This window comes from Kickxella alabastrina (genome assembly GCF_025024165.1).
Source record: "Kickxella alabastrina strain RSA 675 chromosome Unknown BX661scaffold_7, whole genome shotgun sequence".
Taxonomy (NCBI): domain Eukaryota; kingdom Fungi; phylum Kickxellomycota; class Kickxellomycetes; order Kickxellales; family Kickxellaceae; genus Kickxella; species Kickxella alabastrina.
This window is the reverse complement of record NW_026251478.1, coordinates 647,926-667,835: the sequence shown is the minus strand read 5'-3', so window position 1 is coordinate 667,835 and position 19,910 is coordinate 647,926. Positions and strand designations below refer to the sequence as shown.

The following is a 19,910-nucleotide window of genomic DNA, read 5'->3' as shown; positions in this document are numbered from 1 at the left end:
TACAAACACAGCCAATGAGAAAAACCTGTTGTGGTGCTTGTTGATCGTTGATCTGTTGATTTAATATTTTGAAGCTTTTGTGGCTGTGTTGTGGCTGTGACGAACGGATTATGATGAATCGGGGCGGCAGCTCACACCCGCCTGATATAAACTCTCGCCGGAGTACTTACTTTCTTCAAAACTGATATTTGCTTTTGAACACTTTCGGAGCGATGGAGAGCATGTTTTATTTTGAACACGGTATATGCGGTGTGGCCAACAGCCATTTGGAGCGTTTAGCGGCCCACCACGCTCATGCAAAAATAGGAAGAGGGAAATGATGAAGTAGGCAAATGCGCAATGCATGCGGTGGCTTTTTATCTTTATCAACCAAGCCTTTGTTTTCCCTTTGTGGTTGTTCCTTTTGTTGTTGACTCGACACCTCATCGTCCACTCGAGTGGAAGAAAAAGCTGTTCCCTTTTATCTCTCTCTCTTTTAAGAAAGAGACAGACCGCTGGTTTAAAAACACAGCAGTCTGGACACTCGTGTTTTCGAATTTCATTTCTGCTTTTGAATTCCATTTCCCCCCCTGTACTGTCTCTCATTTCTCTTGTCAATTATTATTTTTTAAATTCCATTTCCATTTCTTTTTCTGTACTTTATATTTGAATTCATTCGCCGCAATGCACTCGCTACAATTCGCGGGGTGTGTGCTTGCTGTCTGTGTATCAGCCGTCGCCGTGTGCGCTGTAAGTTGAACCCAAACAACCGCACCAACCACCCAGCATTTACTGCAACTGGGCTCTCCAAGTGACGGGTAACCTCACGCACAACTCCCACATTCCCCACTAAGGCCTATTTTGCATGTCTTTTTTCGTTTATCTTTTTTATCCTTTCACACAACCGACACAAATTGTAGGCCCTGGTCGTGCGGTTCAAAAGCCCCAAGCCGCGCCCGCGCAAAGACAGCGAAAATTATTTCATCTGCATCGACGAGAAGCACGAACGGCAGCGACTCGGCAATCTGGACAGCAGCGCAACAGTGGACTTGTCGATAATCGTGCCTGCGTACAATGAGGAAGAACGGCTGCCGGTGCTTCTGAACGACGTCCGCAACTACGTGGCAAAGCGGCGAGAGAAGAGCTTTGGGTTCTCCTATGAACTGATAATCATGGATGACGGCAGCAAGGACAAAACACTGGATATGGCTATGGAGTTTGCGCGCACGCACGGTATCAAGGAGCTCAAGGCAGTCAAGCACGTTATTAATCGGGGTAAGGGCGGGGCGGTGACCCAGGGCATGCTGTGCGCGCAGGGGCGCTACCTTATTTTCTGCGATGCTGACGGGGCCACGCGCTTCAGCGACATTGATGCTCTATTGGATTGCGCGCAGAAGAGCGAGCGTGATGGGTTGGCGATTGCCATTGGATCGCGCAACAACCAGGCATTGTCCGGAACGGTTGTCGAGCGCAGCCATATCCGGGCGTTTCTGCAGTGGGGGTTCCACACCTATGTGACTATCTTGGGCGTGCGTGGGGTTCGCGATACGCAGTGTGGATTTAAGCTATTCAGTCGCAAGGCTGCTCGATTGGTGTTTCCCAATATGCATGTGGAGAGGTTTATCTTTGATATTGAGATTCTTTTGCTTGCGCGGTACCAGGGCATCCCCGTTGTCGAGGTGCCTGTTAATTGGCACGAAGTTGCTGGCAGCAAAATGTCCATCGTTCGTGATTCGATCCAGATGGCGCTGGACTTGCTTGCTGTGCGCCTGAACTACATGCTGGGCAACTGGACGATTTCCAACAAATAGGCAATACTTTTTTATGCAGTATCTCTTTTTTTACTTTCTTGTGCTGTGTTCGTCAGACCCAGGGCTTGGACTGGGCTCGACAGCGCCAATGGATTGTGATTACCGGTGATCAGCAGCTTGTGGTCTGCTTTTGAGAGAGCGGATATTTTATAGCCACTGACCGAGCATCGCGCACAAGGTTTTTCTTTATCGTGCGTGATATTTGACGGGAAAAAATATAGAAGTGAGCGCTGGATTAGCTGCTTAAATATCCTTATTCGGTTTTTTATTTGGCTTTTGTGTCGGCACGGGTAATAGGAAAAAAAGAGCACCACCAGGTTACTCTCAGCGCTGCGAAGCACTAGCAATGCCTTTTTTGCAGCCCAGGTCGGGTTTGGGGTTGGGGTTTGGGTTCCGGTTTTACCCACAGCTTGAAAACCATCAATTGTGCCGTAAGGCCCGAACATCAGTCTCCCCATCCATTCATCCATTCGAGCTTGAGTGGAGAGCGAGAGTGCACACTGTATTTTTTATAACCTTTTTTCTTTCTTTCCTTCACCTCTTCTTTTTTTCTTACGATATTTTTTCTGTTCTTACATAAATTTGCCTCTTTTTTAAAAGAAAAATAATAATCAATAATGTCTGCTGTCGCTGCCTCAAAGTCTTCCCAGTTGGCCCGCCTCTTGTCGCGCTCGGCCAAGCTCGCCGCTCCCGCAACCGCCCGTATGGTTGTACGTGCCTCTGCCGCCACATCAGCACGTCTCGGTAAGCTTTCTACATTTTCTTTCTATTTTGAACGAGTCAGTTGCAACCACCGCTCTTGTTCTCTGTGAATTCAATTGCGATTCTTTAAAACAGAAATGGCAACAATCTGAATGGTCACTTTGAATTTCTCTATATTCTTGCTGTGTCAAGTTTCCCCTTACTGTCGTGTGTGTGTCACCACCAAAGAAAATTTTTACATGGTCAAGTGTATAGTGGCACATACCTCACCCGCCTTTTTTAGCGAATAGTGAATCGCATGTATATATAATATATTCTTTTCATTTTTAGTTAACTCTTCAATTTTTACAAATGTTTTCTTTTGTAGCATCGTTGCTCAGTCGGCGTTCAACCTTCGCATCAACAGTGCCATTGCTGCTCCTGCCAGCGGCCTTGCTCGTCAGTACAGCTCGAAGAGTAAGTAGGGACAACCAACCACAATAAAGCGCGTAATGTACAAGGCGACACCCACCTCTTTCCCCTGTTTCTCCAAGCATCGTATACTGACTAATGCGCATTCAACCTTGCTTGTGGATCTCTGTTTAATATTTAAATTCTTGGCTAGGCTACCCCACTCACCAGATCGTCGGCATGCCCGCACTCTCACCCACCATGACACAGGGCAACGTTGGCCAGTGGCAGAAGAGCATCGGCGACAAGATCGAGCCCGGAGATGTTCTCGTTGAGATCGAGACTGACAAGGCCCAGATGGACTTTGAGTTCCAGGAGGATGGTTATTGGCCAAGATCCTGGCGCCCACCGGCACCAAGGATCTGAGCGTCGAGTCGCCTGTTGCCATTATTGTTGAGAACGAGTCGGATGTCGCTGCATTTGCTGATTACTCGCTGGATCAGGCCCAGTCTGGTGGTGCTACCGCTGCCGAGCCCACCAAGGAGACTGCTGCTGCCCCGGCTGCTGCTGCCAAGGCCCAGGAGTCTGCTGCTTCGACCTCAGCTCCGGCTGCCGATGGATCGCGCATTTTCGCGAGCCCTCTGGCCAAGACCCTGGCCAAGGAAAAGAACATTGACCTTGCCCAGGTCTCTGGCACTGGTCCCCGCGGCCGCATCATCAAGGCTGACATTGAGAGCTTTGTTGCCTCGGGCGCCAGCAAGGCCGCTCCCGCTGCTGCTTCCACCCCTGCCTCTGCCCCTGTTGCTGCTGCTGCTGCGCCTGCCACTCCCAAGGCTGCCAAGGCCGCCCCTGCTGCTGTTGCTACTTCGGCTGGTTTCACGGATATCCCTCTGACAAACATGCGCAAGGTCATTGCCACGCGTCTGACCGAGGCCAAATCGACGATCCCTCATTACTACCTGACGCAGAACATCACGATGGATAATGTGAACAAGCTGCGCAAGTCTCTCAACACGGCGGCCAACGGTGCCTATAAGCTGTCAGTCAACGACTTTGTCATCAAGGCCGCGGCCAGCGCTCTGCGCGACGTTCCCGATGTCAACAGCTCGTGGCAGGGAGAGTTCATCCGCCAGCACCACCACGCGGATATCGCCGTGGCCGCCGCCACACCCGCCGGTCTTATCACTCCCATTGTGAAGACTTGCGATGCCAAGGGACTGCGGGCTATTTCGTCCGATGTTCGTGATTTGGTTACCCGCGCTCGTGCCAATAAGCTGAAGCCCGAGGAGTTCCAGGGCGGTAGTTTCACTATTTCCAACTTGGGCATGTACGGTATTACGTCCTTCTCGGCTATCATTAACCCTCCCCATTCGGCCATTCTGAGCGTGGGTACGACGGAGCCCCGCTTGGTGTTGGATGAGGCTTCGGAGAAGGGATTCAAGTCGGTTGATATTATGTCGGTGCAGTTGTCGGCGGATCACCGGGTTGTTGATGGTGCCACGGGTGCTCAGTTCCTCAAGGCCTTCAAGGGATACCTTGAGAACCCTCTTACTCTCCTGCTGTAAAAAAAAAAGTTGGTTAGTATGTTATGTGTATATTGTTGGATTGTAACTGACTGACTTTTGTACGCTTTTCATTATTTTTGCTTTTCTTCATTCTTGGCATGATTAATTAAATAAAAAAATTTGGGGGGAAAAAAGATCAGGATTATTTATTATTTTAATATTTTGTTTTGTTTTGATTACACACCTCACCTCATCTACCTCACACCCTTATCCCAGAAAAGTAAAGGTGAAAAAAATAAGAGGGAAGAGGGTGGTTTGGTCACACATATCACAAGTGCGCACAAAACGTCATACTTCATATCATGCATCACTTTTTTTCAAGCTCTCATACGAGTGGAGAGTGTGGAGTAAAGAAAAAAGATTGTGACGGGTAGGGCTGGCCAAGTAGGAATAATATAAAAAAAGAATGGCCCAGACATCCAAATAATAAAATAAATAAAAAAGCATAACACTTTTTGAGCATCCTTTTTTTCTTATTCTTTCCTCTCTTTCTCTCTCTCTTTATTTCCAAAGCTTTACATTTATTCATTCTTTTTATTCTTTTTTTTCAAAACTCACTATGTCTTCGACTAATATCCCGAGCAGCAATATTTCTGCTGTCTACAATGCCAATCTATCCAAGTTTTCCCCTCTTTCGCCAGTAGAAAATATTGGAGAAGTGTTTGGCCCGCCCACATACATGGGCAGTTCCCTAGACCACCTCATTAGAAGAGACGACCCGGATTTTGCAAATCAGATGCCCGGCATTGTGCTTGGAAATAATGATAATGCGGATAGTGCTGGTCAGCCGCATTTCTATCTGGCATATGATGGTAATGATGCCAGTGGCAATAAGATACTGTGGTTCCAAGTTCAAGTTAACACGGATGGCGACGAGGTTATTATGAGCCACGGATGGCGCCCTTAAAAACAGTTTTTCACCCACCTTTTTTCATTCGTTTAACCGCCTTGCCAATCTCAATCGACAAACTTTATATTATATTATGTGTAAATAAAAATATATGTATGTCTAAATATATGTATGTATAATGTAAAAAAGGAAAAGAGGAATGAAGAGGTATTAAAGATGAAAATAGTCGTGAAAGGGAAAAGGGAAGAGGAAAAAAAGGGAATGTTAAAAATTAAATGGTTTTATTCCTTGAGGCTGTTTTGGGTGGTGGATGAGTTATAGTCGAGGACGAAGTACTGATGCCAGGAAGCATACCGGGATCAGACATTGCAGCAGCGGCAGCGGCAGCATTGGTGACCGACAGAGATGCGACGTCGGGAAGCTCATCGTGCATTCCATTTGACCCTATGGTATGCAGTGACATGTGCTGGTGGTGCTGCTGCTGCTGCTGATGTTGCTGCTGTGTTGGTGATGCGAGAGCTGTTGATGAAGGTGTGGGAGCTGCTGCTGTTGCTGGTGCTGGTGGTGGTGTTGCTGCTGCTGGTGGTGTTGTGCTGGTGTTGTGCTGATGTTGCTGGTAGTGGCTGTGCTGCTGCTGGCCGGGATGCGACATCATGTGGTGATGCTGCGCCATTGCAGATCCAGGATTGCCGGCCATACCGGACTGCTGGACAAAATGAGGAGGCGGAGGCAGCATATGATGCCCAAGCTGCGAGATCGGCGAACCGACAGTGCCCACATTATGCAACATCTGCGAAGCCAGTGGCGTGGTCGATCCACTCGAGCTATCGCTATCATTATGATAGACCTGCTGCTGCTGCACCTGCTGTTGAACTTGCTGCTGCTGCTGCTGTTGCATATTAGCAAACTTGGCTCTCTGCCGCTCATGGATACGCTGATGGCGACGCAGATTGCTCATGACCGAAAACCGCTTACCGCAGCTATCCCATGTGCACTCATAGGGTTTCTCGCCGGTATGCGAGTGCATGTGAGTTGCCAGGGTCGAAGGCCGAGCAAACATCTTTTGGCACACCGTGCACAGATACCGCTTACGCTGCGACGTCGACGACTGCGCGTGGCCATTAATACGCGGCATGCCGATGGACCGGATGGGTGTCGAAGGGACAGACATGCTGCCGGGACCCATGGCCGACAGAGGCGGCGGCCCCTGCATCTGTGATGCTGGAGGCGGGGTTGGGATGACACCGGGGGTTCCGGCCGACGGCATGCCCAAGTTAAATCTGCCGACAACCATAGGAGACGGGTACGGCTGTTGACCACGCGCGGCAGCGGCAGCCAAGTAATGGCCGGTGCCAGCAGCCGCAGCGGCAGCCGACATGGAGTCAAAGGTGCCCTGCGCCGGCACAGAGGCCATGCCAAAGTACGAGCTGTGGCGGGCCAGGGTGCCTGCCGAGTCAATGGGCGGCAAGTGCGTTACAGTCGCCGGCGCAGAGACAATCTCGGGCGCGCCAGCGTACATGTTGTGGCTAAAGTCGCCCATGTAAGATCCGCCATTGGCGGCGGCAGCTGAGCAGGATCAAACTGCGACGCTCCCGGATCTTGGTGAAGACCGTTATGCTGGAACTGGTGTGCTGCTGCTGGTTCTGCTGGTTGTGCTGATGATGTTGCGGGTGCTGGCTGTGTTGCTGCTGCTGCGAGTTCGGGTGCTGGAACTGCTGATTTTGCGCTGCCGCTGCGTGGTAGTGGAGCGGGTGCTGGTTGTTCTGCTGCTGCTGTGTTGATGGTGGTTGCTCTGTTGGCTGCTGTTGTAGTAATAATCTGTGGCCGCCGTATTGTGGTCAAACGAGCTACTCTCAAGCCCAATCGACATGCCCGACGAATTGGGAGAAGCAAATGATGCAGTGGAGTACGGCGCGGACATCGGCATGCCCTGGTGATAAGAGTGGCTGTATGTGCGCCATGCGTCAGCTCCGCCCTGGACAAACCCATGGGAAGACGCGGATTGCGGTGGCGTCGGCTGTGCCGGCATTCCGTTTGCCGAGTCTTTGCTGAGCCCGACTGCCACGGATCCACCGTTCTGCTGTTGCTGTTGCTGCTGCTGCATGACTTTGACTAGTGGAGTGTCCAATGGGCTGCTGCAAGCGGTGTCTGTGGTGTTGCTGCCTCGGTGATGCTGTTGCTGCTGGTACTGGTGCGAATCTCCAGACCAGTGGTTGATCACACCAGTCGCTGCCGCCGCTGCCGCTGCGGCAGCGGCAGCGCCGCCATCGTGATAATAAACGTTAGTCTTTTGCGAGTGATCAACGCCCACACCGTGCTGCTGCATGTGAACCGAGATTGCTGCGTTTTCGGCAATTGATGATGCCATGTGAAAAAATAATAGGAAAACTCCCGGAGTCTTGTTTTTTGTGTGTTGTTGATGAATAGACGAGGCAGTAAAAAATTAAAGGCGCCCCTTTTAAAATAACTTTAAAGAAAGCAACCTACATGAAAAAGAAAAGAAAAGCGATATAGGATTTTTATTGCGTTGTTTAGTATCAAACAAGGATAAATAAAATTATGACAATAAAGATGTTGGGCAACACAAAGCTTAACTCGGCTTCTTTTCAAAATAGAAAGCTCTGCTTTAAGAAACTAAGCGGGACAAAAGCTGTTGTTGCTGTTGGTAGAATGATGCAACATGTAGAACCAAAATATTGCGGCAATTAGGAAAAAAAGAACAAAACAATACAGTGTGAATGCAAGGGGTCAAGAAAGAAAAAGTGGGATGGTAATTGATGAAATTTAATATTGCAGTCCAGAGAAAAAATTCTCAAACATGCACACAGACACACAAAGCCGCCCAATGCAATATATGCCATTGGGGATATGCGTTTGGTTGTAATTGCAGCATCGTCACAACGAATGCGGCTTCAGTCCGGGATTAAAAAAGACAACAGGTGCAGATATACATACGCAACAGCAAAACAGAAAATCAACAGACAATTGGGCAAAAAAGAGGGAAAAGGAAGAGGAAAGAAAAGGGTCCAAAGTGAGTTGGATCCTGTTGGAGATAGAGACGAACTGGCCGGGGGAATATGAGAAAGCAGAACAATCGAGAAGAAAGGCAAAAAACACGAGCTTTTTTTAAAGTCCACACGCTGCAATCTCTCTCCTCTCCCAAGGCCTGCGGACTTGTGCTTTTTAAAAAATATAATCAACGCACCCTGTAATTGCCACCCCCAACTTTTTTATTTTATTCGAACAAACAAAAAAAGTGTTACTCTCAGATAGCCTTGATTCTCACAGGATCTACGAAGCAAGGCAATTGAAAAAAGGCATAAACCCTTATTGTTTTTTTTCCCTAATTGCCGATAATATTACATGTTTTTTGTATTTGTATTTTTTGCTTAGCCTTACCTGTAGAGTGTAGTTGTATATAATAAAAAAGCGAACAAACTAAACCAATTCTATATCGACACTGAACAAACGAACGACAAAGAGATATGGTGGTTGTATACGCTTGAAAGATAAGAGAAACAAAGATTCCGGCGTTGAGATAAATAAAAATCAAAAAAGTAAGCCTTATTCAGCGTACAAGAAGAAAACTGTAAGATAGATGATAGATTATAGTTGTTGAGTACAAAAAGCGAGTTATAAGAAAAGAAATAGAGACTTGAGAACAAGAGTTGGTGTGTCAAAATATGAATAACAAGGCAGAGGGAAAAACAAGCGTTTATAAGGCACAAGCAGATAGAATCGAAGGACAAAAAATGACTCGAACGATTTGCAAAAAAAAGTGGCAGATAGGCCTGCTTATTTTTTTATGTAGAGCACGAGCAGACAGACAAGAGAGAGTGAGAGGGGGGGTACAGATGAAGGTTCTTGTAATTGGGCTTTGTACACCCCCCTCTATTCGTCCGCTAATTTTTTTGCTCTTTAACTGGTATTGGACGAGACAAAGCAACACAAAACCTGTATCTCCTGCCGATGCGCGGAGAGAGGAGGGAGGGACAAGCGTGCACACTGAAATAAAAAAGCGGGTATGCCGAACAATTTTCCAATATATCCGTGCCAAAGGAAGCTACAAAGGATAAACTGCTCAAAAAAAGTTTGCATTTCCAGTGTGATTGTTTTTGTTCCTCTTCTTGATAGTGAGGGACAAAAATAGGCGGGGGAAAGAAGGCGATTTGGGATTCATAGCGCGGGAAGAGCGACAAAAGCATTGGGTTCTATACCAGGAGGGGGTGTGGATGGGGTTTTTAAAGCAGATTTGTACATCTCGTTTTGCATTTTTATTTCTGACTGGTCCTATCGAAAGCACGCTTGATGCCTCATTTAATTGTGCCTCTTTGTTTGGACATTTCCTCCGCAACACGACGGAACCACACAGGAGCGTGGATACCTTGCCCGACGAAATAAAATGTCAACACCATCAGCCGAAAGAGGCCCTTTCCTTTCTTGGACTGAGTTGGCTTTTTTGACAAGAGAAAGAGGGAGAGGGGAAGGCCAAACGCTGTGAGGGTTCCCGTGGGGGGCCAGTAGCAATCAAGAAACAAATGAGCAATATTTTTGGTTCTCATAGTGCTTTGTTTGCACTTCGAAACGAGGAAGGGAAAATATAACAGCCGATGACTGTCTGCTGGAATTATCCCTCCCTCCTTTCTGTTATATAGCACCAGAGCAGAGGGAAGCGTGGGGGAAGGGACTGCTTTTCACTTTTATTAAGGCCATTCAAGCGTCAGGTGGCTATAAAAAAGTAGAGGGGAGTATCCTTGGAGGAGCCACAGCAATCTCCCTCTCCCTCTAAGACATGCCCAGATACCTGGGCAATGATCAATGGGATTATTCATCGCAGCAAAGAAATGTAAAAAGAGGCTTGGTGGCAGGACCCCCCTTCCCTGCTGCCTTGCGTTAGAGCGGGCGATCGGAAAATGATGGGCCTAAAATCTTGCCTTCTTGCTGCTCTCCTTGCTCTCTGCTCGCTGAACGAGCAGCCAGATAGATGGGTCGCACAAAAAATGAAAATAAAACGCTCCCTTGATGCTTGTAATCGAGAGGTTCAGTGAGGTGGGCGGGCCATCTTCATTCCAATTGCCCATCTTTTCATTTCACTTGTCACTCGGCCACAATGTATTTTGAAGAGCGGTCCGGTTTTTTAAGTGGGAGGTCCAAGCAACAATGGACTTTCGCAGATATGTATCTCAATTTACTCGCCAATCCTGAACAGCGAATAAGCAAAAAAAACCTGTTCTTTTTTCTGTCTGCCAATAACAGTGGGTCTGATGAGATTCAAATTGGTTTACTTTTTCCGACAGATATTTGAGTGTTATAAAATTGCGCTTTGGCCCGGGTTGCTGCAATAAATACTTTGTTGTAAAATATATATATAGAAATGTGACTGTATACATGCGCACGCACGTACTTGTTTTGCCCAGACTCACTCACTGTAAATGTATTGCAATTATACACATGCAGAGTGTAAATAAACAAAGAACCCGGGCTTTTTTTGCCGGCATTGAAGAAGGTGAGTCCGACTGGGCATGCACAAAAACGGCAGCTGGAAGGGGAAAAAAACTATGCATTTCAGCGTCGAAAAAAGCGCCAGGCCTCATAAAGGAACGCAATAGTGCAAGTTTAGGTTCTTTTTCCTGCTGTTTCTGGTGTCAACTGGGCTGAAGGGACGGGGGGTAAAGGGGGTGTTTGTTTGTTTAGAACCAAAACTGGAAGCATCCTTGTGCATTTTTTTGCATCTCTCGAACCTGTATTTTGTTATATTTTTCTTTCTGTCTTTGTGGGCAGATTAAGGTGGACAAATGTAAAAGCGCAACAAAAAATTGATTGTGCTGCTTCACCTATTTGTTTATCCTTGGGGTAAAATAAAAAACAAAACCTCGCATGAATTGCCTTATTTTATTTTTCGGACAAGCGTAGTGTGGCCCTATTTTTCGGAACCCGTGCACATGTTAATGATGCGTCTTTAACTGTTGAAATCTAAATTAATGAGTATTATCAGGTGGTGTGAGAGGGGGGCGCCAAGAATAACGCTCGTGAGGCAGCTTTGGATTCAGCTGGAAAGACATGTTTTTTTAACGGGCTATCTGCATTTGGGGAGACGGAGTAAAATGTGGCAATTTTCTGAATTGCGCACACAAAGCTCCAATCGGCATAATGACCAAGTCACATCTATAAGTGTCATGGATTTCGGCTAATGTTACATGTGGAAAGAATAAGGCACCACTTGCATGCTATTACAAGCAGGAAACCTTTATCAACTGCAGCACAAGACATTTCCCTAAGGCGTGACAAACTTTGGACTTGCAGCTAAATATAAATATCTTGATCCCATGCCCAGCAAACAGATGATTGTCACAATGGATAAAAAAACTGCTCACATATCGCCCGCTCACAAGATAAATTTTAACGCTTATCAAGCACGTCGTATGCACATTGGCCCTGCTGACGATTGCTATAATTTAACAAGATAATAAAAAATAGAGCACAAGGGTTTTTTATACGGTAAAGTGCAGCAGAATAAAGTAAATCACCACGTAGAGCACAGACTCGAATGGCCGGTAAAGTGATGATTTGCGGATGTTTGCTTTTCTGCATACATATACCATACCCAAGTTCAAATAAAAAATCAGGATTGATGGACGGGTGGCTATTTTGAATTTTTTTGAATTTTATTTTAATTTGGGGAGGGGAAGAAATTAGCTTGTCGCTTGACGCCGTTTTCTGGCCAACAATATGCATATAAATGCATTTTGTGCATATATGAAGTGAGTAAAAACAAGTTTATATAAAAGAAAGATAAAAGTATGGGGGGAGTATATTTTATTATTGCATTTTGAAAAGACGCGTGAATGTTTGTATTATTGTACTCCTCGATATTGTATTCATTGCTTATGTGGTAAAAGTCAGAATTAATGAGTCTAATAAATCTTTATTAAAACAAAACTCGGGCAACCTCCTATTGAGTCTTCCCATTCTGCCATTGTATAGGCAGCTACAATGACTGAATGCCATCTCGGCTGCTACTGCATCAATGGGCGCTTGGAATTGACTTAGCCCCCGAGCTCTCGGCTCAGCCGAGCTTATATGGTGATTGTTACCAAAACCTTAAAGCTCGCTCTTATCTCCAGCCAAGTACACAAATAAACAAATTAATTGATATTCTTATTCCCAAGACAAAATCGAAATAAAAAGAGCAATATTCACCTCACTTTTGCCTGCATCTGAGAAGACAAAAGTTTTATAAAATGTCTCAGTTACGTTGTAAAATCCGATTATCCTAAAACAAGGATATTGCCAGTCGTGGCAAATGCATGGATGAGTGGCCTCCCCCTAAAAGATACCACTATGAATGCATAATCTCTGCTTTGACAAATATGTGGGAAAGATCACAACAGAATGGTGCTTTAAAGTTGTCCGAGTATGAATGAATACCCGCTTTTTATAAAAGAAGGTTCGAATGCACAATTCTAAAATTTAATATTTTTCGTGGCTCTATAAGCAACGGTTTTGAAATATAACATTTTTAGACAAGACTTTTGATTTAATGACGAGCAAATAAAAGATTGACGATGTAAAGAAAATAATTGTGCACTATTGACACTGCCAATGAGGCCTTATTTTGGCACAGGACATCTAAAACAAATTATTTTCACCTGATGCAAACGGAAACATACGGATATTGCCTTGTCCTGTCCCATCCTGCCTTGTCTCGTCTTGTCTTGTCTTGTCAACAGACGGCAATGTGATCTGCACTATATCGACGTTAAAATGAGCAATAGCACGTGCTTTTACACCTATCTCCATCATCACCCATGTTAACACAAACGGAAGAAATATATTTGTTTGTTCAAGCCGACAAAAGTTTAATGGAAATATTTGTCGGATTTACATCATAAGCTCGTCTCTCTGCCGCTACCATCGCCGCCCACCACCAATCATCAATTTTAGGTTGATACCTACACAATTTTTTTCCCACGCAAATTTTTATTTTTATTTTGACAATCACCAGCTGCCCGTCCATATTTTGTCTTTCTTGATGTTTTGTTGATTTTAAACCGGCATACCTGATCTTTGAAAATGATTTCCCTCGCTAATTCTTTCTTCCGTGTCCATCTTCATCCGTATCTTCAATTTTGAGCGACCGAATGGATCGGACCGAATGGATCGGACCGATCTACAATATGCTAAATTCAGACTGGGAATACTTTGGCTGTTGCGCGTGCTCCTGGTATTATTGGACGATAGCATTGTGTTTTAAATGGTGCCATTTTTATATATTTGAATGACATTTAACCAATCAATGCCTGTATATACAAAGGCTCGAGTTATATAACAATGTGGCCTATAGGAAGAAAAATTCGCCGCACTCCTTTTTTCCGTCCTCTCCGCTTTTCAAAATGGGAATGGTACCACCGGATCGCGAGATCAGTATTTAGCTGATTGGCTCAAAAATAAAAACAATTTGCAAATTAACATTTTTGGATATTTCTCATGTACTTTACATATTTAGAATGGGATCCGCGTTTGAAGTAAAAAATCATCACAGTTTTCGACCGTCTTTCAACCATTGACGGGGTTTTTTGTTGTTGTCGCCCGATTCATTTGCAAATCTTTTCCATTTTGTGCTTGTTGAAAACGGTCATAAGCTATTTAGGAAAAGTTGTCACAATATACACTGGCTGCTGGCAAAAATTCTTTATCTCAAACAAGATCGCGATTCTTTTAAGAAATTAAATCATTGGCCACGAGTGCTTTTGCTCGACGGATTTCAGGCTTGGATTAAAATTGGAAACTTGATGGCGGTGGGCATCGGTCCAATATCAGTCCAGCCGCCAAACATATCCGACAAAAAAAATTGAATTGAAAGAACATGAAATTGTAATATTTTCAACATGTAGTATTGCATTTGCTATGTCGAATTGACAAGTAACATGGATATGATATTAGAGAGTGCACCCTCTTTTTCTATTATATTTATTAACCAGGTGGGGGATCACTTTCTTCGTTTCTTCGTTCCTCCTTCTGTACCCTCCCTCTGCCTGATTATGCACGCAAATCAATGTCTATTAACGCTGCTCTCTTTTAGATGATGCAGCTTCCTCGCTTAAAGAAACAGCGCCTGGAATCAGATGGAGCTTTTGGAACAGAGTCATTGCAGCAGGCCTAAACATGCGCATCATCTCCAACTGCTTCAGCGAGGGACCGAGGATTGCTGCTCGGTTCACGCAATCAGTGGCAAAAGACGAGCAAGAGCCCAAGCAGCGCAGGATTGAGATAGCCAATTCTTTATTTCCCATATATTATTTCATATTCCAGTGGTGTTAATGCCCACTTATTCTCACAAGTGTCTCTGAACCCATTCTCGATTAAAGGTTTGAGTAATCAGCGGCTGAAGCGAGTGGGTGATGATGACTTGTAATGCAGATGTTTTTTATTATTAGTTTTTTACTGCGCTTGGTCTTTTTTGGCCATCCTCCCCTGTATCCGCTCAACCATTTTTACCTTTTTTTCCAACGCGCATATGCTTCATGCAGCCCATGGCAAAACAATTGTATTGAAAATGACGCACTCTTATTTTTTTGCGACTGTCGTTTTTCTCTGTGAGGTATACTTTTAAAATATTCTGTCCCCATTGAACAATTATTTCTTTGTGTATAAATATTTTGACAACACCTTTCATTCTCGCTGCTATTATTATTATTATTATTAACCTCCAACAACAGCAAGAATAATAACAACATTCTAAAGTCTCACAAAAATTAAAGGTGCATAAAACTCCACAAGTCTCCTCTCTTCAAGGTTTGAATTTCTCTCCTTTTTTCTTTACCCCCACCCCCTTTCTTTCTCTCCTTACATTTCCTGTTTTTCTTCAATATATTTATTTTTACTCCGCTCACGATTTGTTTTTGTTTTTTTCCTTCTTTTTACTTTATTCAATTCATCTCTACATTTTATCCCAATTCTTTCTCACCCACACATTCCCTCTTGCCCAGCTTCACTAGTCGACACAAAGAGAGTGACAAATGACGACGAACGGCGAATACACAGACGCACAGGTCCAAGCCAGCGTGAATTCGGGCAATATGGCTGCTAACACGGTGTACAGGTCAGACACAGCCGGTGTAGCATCGGTGCATACGGCGAACACAGGGGCGACGATAGATGGCGGACATAGCTACGAAACACAAGCCCACCATCCGTCGCAGCTGTCCTTTGCGGCCTCGTCGATGCAGCTGTCATCGACGCAAGTGGACCTCACAGAGATTGATGTACGTTTTTTATTGAAGAGTGGTGAGAAACTGGGCTGAACACTAGAGACTAAAGTATTTTTCTTTGTATGTTGCGTGTGTGTGTATTTTTCATTTATTTGTTGCCATTACTAAACCCTTTTCTTCTGTTTTGGATATAGGGTGGTCTGGCAATGCTGTTGGAACGGTCTCGGCAGAGCCTAAACTCTTGCAAGGTAAGAACAAGAACAAGAACAAGAACAAGAACAACTTTCAATCCCAACTCCAATTCCAATCCCCCCGCCTTCTTTTTCGTTCTGCTGAATTTCTGTCCACTCAACGCTGCGCACCCCCACTTGCTTCTTTTCACAACCTCCTCCTTTTTGTACCCCATGTGTTGCGCTCGTGCTGTGTAATCTATTAAAAATCCAACACCCATTCCCACTGAATTGCACTTATTTTTATCTTGTCTTGTCTTAGGAAACGGTTTCTTTCCTGAAGAATCGGTCCAAGGTCGAGGAGGATTACGGACGAAGCCTACAAAAGGTCGCGCAGCACACACTAAAGATGATGGACCGCTCAGGAGCCGGGCAAAGCACGCAGTACGCGGCCTGGCAGCGCCTGGTGGAAGTACACGAAACACTTGCGTCGAACCGCATGAAGTTTTCAATAACCCTTTCCGAGATGTCCGACTACCTGGGCAACTACGTCAAGACCAAAGAGGGCGTGCGCCGGCGCTTGAAGGAGACCGAGCAAAAGTACCAGAAGGCCATCGAGGACACGGAGGTGCTGCTGGAGAAGGCGCGCGTGAAATACGAGATGCAATGCGTGGAGTGGGAGAAGCTTTTGGTCAGAAGCAGCAAAAACGATGCTCCCGGCGGAGGCGGGGGAGGGGGGCCATCGTCGGCACTGTCAAAGACCAAAAACGTGGGCAATGCAGTTTCGGGCATTTTCAGCAAGCACAAGGGGACGACACCAGAGTCTCTTGAGCGAATGGGGCAGGAGGCCGGGGTTAAGGCCAAGATGGCCAACGAGGCGTACAAGCGGCTCTTGCACCAGACCAACGCGATGCGAAGGGATTTCTACGATGCGCAGCTGCCCAAAATTTTGGCCAGCGTCATGGGGCTCATTGAGGAGGTCGACCAGTTCCTCAAGTTTAGCCTGGGAAAGTACGCGTACACGTACGAGTCGGCGGTGCTGGCAGATGCCATTACGCTCAAGCCCATGGACGGTAGTGGCGTCGGCATGGTCGAGATGGTTGGTGATATCGACTCCAAGGCTGATCTGGACGCGTACTTGCAGGCGACAGCCAAGTCCGGCGGCCGCATTAACCGCGCGAGCATCCCATACAGAGAGTACGAGATGTCGTCGGTGGCGCGCATGTACGCTAACCCCAAGCACATATTTGGTGTTCCCCTCGACGTCCAGCTTGAGCGCGACCAGCGTGAGGTGCCGACGATCCTGACCAAGTGCGCTGAGGCCGTCGAGTCGTTTGGCCTGCAGAACGAGGGCATCTACAGGCAGTCCGGGCAGAGCTCGCAGGTGACCAAGCTGCGCAACGAGTTTGACCTGGACGCCGAGCAGGTCGATCTGTGCTCTGGCTCGTGCGCCTCGGACATTAACAACGCTGCCAGCGTACTCAAGATGTACCTGCGCGAGCTTCCCGGTGGACTTATTCCTCCAGCGCAGCGCAGCGCGATGCTGGAGTATTTCCCCTCGGATGAGTTGGACGACGGACACAATACGCAGGCGAATTACAGTAGAGATGAAGATCTGGAGCTGGCGCAGAAGATCAGTGGGCTGGCGGATGCTATTAGGTCGTTGCCACAGGCTTACAAAACCACGCTGGCATTTCTGTTCACGCACTTGGATAAAGTGCAGGCTTCCAGGAGTTCAATATGATGAATTCGGAGAATCTGAGTATTGTTTTCGGCCCAACTATCTTTCCGACTGTCAATGATCCGACGAACGCTGCATTGGATATAAGACGGTCTGCAAAGTTGGTCAAGTTTATTTTGGACAACCGAAAGGCCATTTTCGAAGCTGTATAATCCCTCAACAACATTATCAACAAAAACTACACACAAGCACAAGGTCCGTTTGAATTTTTTTTCATTTTTTTTTTTACATTTTACTTTCACATCGCATTTTTTCATATTTTCTTTTTCCACAATCTTTAATCAAGCATATATATTCTATAAATTACATTTGAAAAATATGTCTGCTATTTTCTTTTGTTTACAAAGATGTAGTGACAGTCAATGATGTCGCATGAACCAAGAACACAGGCGGTAGATCATGGGCTAGAGTATCAATGTCCTGCAAATACTCCATTGCCCTATTGTCTTTCTCCCAAGTTCCTAGCTCAGGCGCCTGCAAAGTAGTAAAAATAAGCGCCGTTCCCTGCTTGCTCTCCCTCCGCATCAGCTCGTTAAGTATGAGGTTTTGCGTGTTGGATGGCATATCGTTGAACTCCGAGTCCGCAACACCCTTGATGGGCTCCGGAACAGCAGCAACAGAAGTAGGTGGATTACCCGACTGATCAATACAGTTGGTTGGATTGGCCACAGGTGCAGATGCAGATGTAGTTGATGCCATGAGTGCTTGGGAGTAGAAATCGCTCAGCACCATGGATCCGTCCGATCGGCGGCGGGGTTTCCAGTTGACAGGTAACCGGGACAGAGGGTTATGCTGGTGGTGCTGGTGGTCAGCGCTGGATTTTCGCAAACGCTGGAAAAGAGAAGAACCGCCATTTATAGTTGACTCGCCCACAGCTACGGTGGCAAACTTTCGAAGCAACAACGTATCCGGCAACAGACTGTCCTGATCCCCATCGTCGTCTTCATCCTCGCTACTAGAGCTCCCACTGCTGCTGCTACTAGAACTCCTCCTGCGATCCTTCCTCGTAGCCTCATACCGCAAGGGCATGGGCAAATTAACCCTCATACTAAACCCAGCCCCCAAATCGGTGGTATCAGCAACAGCAGAATCAGAAGAAGCATCGGCGGCGGCAGCGGCAGCGGCACTGGAGGCACTAACCGCGTTATCGTACGCAAAAATTCCAGCCCCTCTCAAACAATGCACGTGCAGCTCTGCAACCACGCGCAGATCGCGCAGAAGCTTATCCACCCTTCGGTACTCCTCATCAACATCCCTGAGATCCTCGACAAAGCACATTACACGCAAAACATAGTGTTTATGCCAATGTGGCACGAGTGCAGGACGGTCCCCAGCTGCAAGACCATGACATACGAATCAAAATTAGTCAAATACGCGCATGCTCACCACCATTGCTGTTGCCAACAACAGACGCAGTGGAGCCGATTTGGATCGGCCACAGATCAATGTACCGTTTTTGGTTGCAATTGTGTAGTGGCCTGGTAGCAATACATCTGCTGCTGAAGCAAGATGTGGGAGCCAGGGCTGGTTCGTTGCCGAAAAGGACGTCGAGGGAGTTTGGAGAAGCCGTGGGCTATACCGACAGCTTTGCCCATGGTCAGCACATCCTCAATAATGCGCACGTAAGCGGCGGGCGAAATGGGCGAGTTCAGCCGAATACCGTCCGTCGGCAAGCCGTCGTCATCACAGTCATGCCTTGTTTCCGACTCTTGCCCTTGCTCCTCCCTACCCCTATGCGCGAGATCGAAAAATCCCATAACAACAATATTGGGCCGCATACCGCCCAATCCAGCGCCAAAAACAATACTCCTCGCGCCCCTATCGTCCTCCTCATCAACCACCAGATTCAAAAATGCCTTGACACGCAGAACATCAATAAGCCGCATCCACGCGCCCTCCTGCCGCTTGAACTCTGGAAGCAAATCACCAAACCGACCCTTAATAACATGCCCGATAACATACAGCCCGCCCTTCTTCAGCGCATTGCAGAACCGAATGAGCGAAATCGAGCTGCGCGGTCATGCACCAGGAGCAGAATCTGCGGGCGCCAAAACTTTACATGATCTTTGCGCACATCCAGACGCAGCATGAATTTGCGACACTGGTGGTAGATCAGGCTTTGCGTGACGTCGCCCCAGGGCTTTGGCGGACAAGTGTAGTGCACGTAGAGGAACAGCACAAGCACAAAGGCTGTGGACACCAGAGACGAGACCATATTGACGAAAACCATGATAGCAAAGCACCCGGTGACGCCCAAAAACGCCGTCCACGCCTTGAAGTAGTGGAATGTCGGACGGAAATTCACAGACGCAGCCAGTTTCAGCACCAGGCACGCCAAGTTGACAAATGCAAACATGATGAGGTTAAACACTGTCGCGTAGGGCGCAACGGCATTCGTGCCGCCCACAAAAAACGCCAGCTGCGACAACGCGTACGTGGCAACGATCGCCCGCACGGGGCTATCGCCGCGGCCAAGGCGCTTAAATGGCCG

General features: G+C 46.7%; 5 protein-coding genes across 5 annotated transcripts; 4 read left to right on the top strand and 1 right to left on the bottom strand.

Moving 5' to 3' along the window:
- Positions 1-663: 663 nt before the first annotated feature.
- BX661DRAFT_197560 (glycosyltransferase family 2 protein) lies at positions 664-1,790 on the top strand (the record flags this gene model as incomplete). The annotated part of the gene is made up of 2 exons (XM_051538141.1): positions 664-729; positions 900-1,790. 2 exons carry the CDS (start codon positions 664-666, stop codon positions 1,788-1,790), a joined length of 957 nt encoding a protein of 318 aa, XP_051392860.1.
- Positions 1,791-2,407: 617 nt separating this feature from the next.
- On the top strand, positions 2,408-4,447 carry BX661DRAFT_197559 (2-oxoacid dehydrogenases acyltransferase-domain-containing protein; the record flags this gene model as incomplete). Its single annotated transcript, XM_051538140.1, has 5 exons — positions 2,408-2,500; positions 2,526-2,534; positions 2,873-2,948; positions 3,097-3,250; positions 3,310-4,447. The coding sequence occupies 5 exons, from the start codon at positions 2,408-2,410 to the stop codon at positions 4,445-4,447; spliced, it is 1,470 nt and encodes a 489-aa protein (XP_051392859.1).
- A 451-nt stretch (positions 4,448-4,898) lies between these two features.
- On the top strand, positions 4,899-5,461 carry BX661DRAFT_92128 (uncharacterized protein; the record flags this gene model as incomplete). The annotated part of the gene is made up of 1 exon (XM_051539593.1): positions 4,899-5,461. A coding segment is annotated over one exon (456 nt), but the record flags the coding sequence as incomplete, so codon positions are not given.
- Positions 5,462-6,204: 743 nt separating this feature from the next.
- BX661DRAFT_141977 (uncharacterized protein) lies at positions 6,205-6,432 on the bottom strand (the record flags this gene model as incomplete). Its single annotated transcript, XM_051532913.1, has 1 exon — positions 6,205-6,432. A coding segment is annotated over one exon (228 nt), but the record flags the coding sequence as incomplete, so codon positions are not given.
- An 8,944-nt stretch (positions 6,433-15,376) lies between these two features.
- BX661DRAFT_170201 (uncharacterized protein) lies at positions 15,377-17,422 on the top strand (the record flags this gene model as incomplete). The annotated part of the gene is made up of 3 exons (XM_051533593.1): positions 15,377-15,562; positions 15,703-15,756; positions 16,001-17,422. The coding sequence occupies 3 exons, from the start codon at positions 15,377-15,379 to the stop codon at positions 17,420-17,422; spliced, it is 1,662 nt and encodes a 553-aa protein (XP_051392856.1).
- Between the last annotated feature and the right edge of the window lie 2,488 nt (positions 17,423-19,910).